Genomic DNA, 2,500 nt, shown 5'->3' on the forward strand with positions numbered 1-2,500 from the left:
TCTCCCCGTGTCTCCCCGTGTCTCCCCGTGTCTCTCCGTGTCTCTCCGTGTCTCCCCGTGTCTCCCCGTGTCTCCCCGTGTCTCCCCGTGTCTCCCCGTGTCTCCCCGTGTCTCTCCGTGTCTCCCCGTGTCTCCCCGTGTCTCCCCGTGTCTCCCCGTGTCTCCCCGTGTCTCTCCGTGTCTCTCCGTGTCTCCCCGTGTCTCCCCGTGTCTCCCCGTGTCTCCCCGTGTCTCCCCGTGTCTCCCCGTGTCTCTCCGTGTCTCCCCGTGTCTCCCCGTGTCTCCCCGTGTCTCCCCGTGTCTCCCCGTGTCTCTCCGTGTCTTCCCGTGTCTCCCGTGTCTCCCCGTGTCTCCCCGTGTCTCCCCGTGTCTCCCCGTGTCTCCCCGTGTCTCTCCGTGTCTTCCCGTGTCTCCCCGTGTCTCCCCGTGTCTCTCCGTGTCTCCCCGTGTCTCCCCGTGTCTCCCCGTGTCTCCCCGTGTCTCCCCGTGTCTCTCCGTGTCTCTCCGTGTCTCCCCGTGTCTCCCCGTGTCTCCCCGTGTCTCTCCGTGTCTCTCCGTGTCTTCCCGTGTCTCCCCGTGTCTCCCCGTGTCTCCCCGTGTCTCCCCGTGTCTCCCCCGTGTCTCCCCGTGTCTCCCCGTGTCTCTCCGTGTCTCTCCGTGTCTTCCCGTGTCTCCCCGTGTCTCCCCGTGTCTCCCCGTGTCTCCCCGTGTCTCTCCGTGTCTCTCCGTGTCTCTCCGTGTCTCTCCGTGTCTCTCCGTGTCTTCCCGTGTCTCCCCGTGTCTCCCCGTGTCTCCCCGTGTCTCCCCGTGTCTCCCCGTGTCTCTCTCTCCGTGTCTCCCCGTGTCTCCCCGTGTCTCCCCGTGTCTCCCCGTGTCTCTCCGTGTCTCTCCGTGTCTCTCCGTGTCTCTCCGTGTCTTCCCGTGTCTCCCCGTGTCTCTCCGTGTCTCCCCGTGTCTCCCCCATGTCTCCCCCATGTCTCCCCGTGTCTCCCCGTGTCTCCCCGTGTCTCTCTCTCCGTGTCTCTCCGTGTCTCCCCGTGTCTCCCCGTGTCTCCCCGTGTCTCCCCGTGTCTCTCCGTGTCTCTCCGTGTCTCCCCGTGTCTCCCCGTGTCTCCCCGTGTCTCTCCGTGTCTCCCCGTGTCTCCCCGTGTCTCCCCGTGTCTCTCCGTGTCTCTCCGTGTCTCTCCGTGTCTCCCCGTGTCTCTCTCTCCGTGTCTCCCCGTGTCTCCCCGTGTCTCCCCGTGTCTCCCCGTGTCTCTCCGTGTCTCCCCGTGTCTCCCCGTGTCTCCCCGTGTCTCCCCGTGTCTCCCCGTGTCTCCCCGTGTCTCCCCGTGTCTCCCCGTGTCTCCCCGTGTCTCCCCGTGTCTCTCCGTGTCTCCCGCTGCTGTTCTGTGAGCAGTATTCTCATCGTCATCGCGTCCATTGAGTCCATCGGACACGTCATGGGACACGTCATCCCCGCTCTCGAGGAGGTGAGTCTCTCTCGTCGCTGTCTGCCTGTGTGTGTCTGCCTGTGTGTGTCTGTGTCTCCTTATGTCTACGTGTGTCTCCCTGTGTGTCTGTGTCTCCCTGTGTGTCTCCCTGTGTCTGTGTGCCTGTCTCCCTGTGTGTCTCCCTGTGTGTGTGTCTCCCTGTGTGTGTCTGTGTCTCCCTGTGTGTGTGTGTCTCCCTGTGTGTGTCTCCCTGTGTCTGTGTGCCTGTCTCCCTGTGTGTCTCCCTGTGTGTCTCTGTCTCCCTGTGTGTGTGTGTGTGTCTCCCTGTGTCTGTGTGCCTGTGTCTGTGTGCCTGTCTCCCTGTGTGTCTCCCTGTGTGTGTCTGTGTCTCCCTGTGTGTGTGTGTGTCTCCCTGTGTGTGTCTCCCTGTGTCTGTGTGCCTGTCTCCCTGTGTGTCTCCCTGTGTGTGTCTGTGTCTCCCTGTGTCTGTGTGTGTGTCTCCCTGTGTCTGTGTGCCTGTGTCTGTGTGCCTGTCTCCCTGTGTGTCTCCCTGTGTGTGTCTGTGTCTCCCTGTGTGTGTGTGTGTCTCCCTGTGTGTGTCTCCCTGTGTCTGTGTGCCTGTCTCCCTGTGTGTCTCCCTGTGTGTGTCTGTGTCTCCCTGTGTCTGTGTGCCTGTCTCCCTGTGTGTGTCTGTGTCTCCCTGTGTGTGTCTCCCTGTGTGTGTCTGTGTCTCCCTGTGTGTGTCTGTGTCTCCCTGTCTGTGCCTGTCTCCCTGTGTGTCTCCCTGTGTGTGTCTTTGTCTCCCTGTGTGTGTGTGTGTCTCCCTGTGTGTCTCCCTGTGTGTGTGTGTGTCTCCCTGTGTGTGTGTGTCTCCCTGTGTCTGTGTGCCTGTCTCCCTGTGTGTCTCCCTGTGTGTGTCTGTGTTTCCCTGTGTGTGTCTCCCTGTGTGTCTCCCTGTGTGTGTGTGTGTCTCCCTGTGTGTGTGTGTGTCTCCCTGTGTCTGTGTGCCTGTCTCCCTGTGTGTCTCCCTGTGTGTGTCTGTGTTTCCCTGTGTGTGTCTCCCTGTG

At 62.0% G+C, this 2,500-nt stretch overlaps 1 protein-coding gene across 1 annotated transcript in view; it reads left to right on the forward strand.

The window, feature by feature from the left end:
* Positions 1 to 2,500, forward strand: part of HNRNPK (heterogeneous nuclear ribonucleoprotein K) — a gene marked incomplete at its 3' end in the record, with an annotated part of 38,733 nt that overhangs the window by 27,838 nt on the left and 8,395 nt on the right. Inside the window, exon 7 of the mRNA XM_078884781.1 lies at positions 1,400 to 1,472. Coding sequence (XP_078740907.1) covers positions 1,400 to 1,472 — 73 coding nt within the window. The remainder of the gene's footprint in view (positions 1 to 1,399; positions 1,473 to 2,500) is intronic.

Source organism: Lampetra fluviatilis, unplaced genomic scaffold (assembly GCF_964198595.1).
Source record: "Lampetra fluviatilis unplaced genomic scaffold, kcLamFluv1.1 SCAFFOLD_231, whole genome shotgun sequence".
Classification (NCBI taxonomy): Eukaryota; Metazoa; Chordata; class Hyperoartia; order Petromyzontiformes; family Petromyzontidae; genus Lampetra; species Lampetra fluviatilis.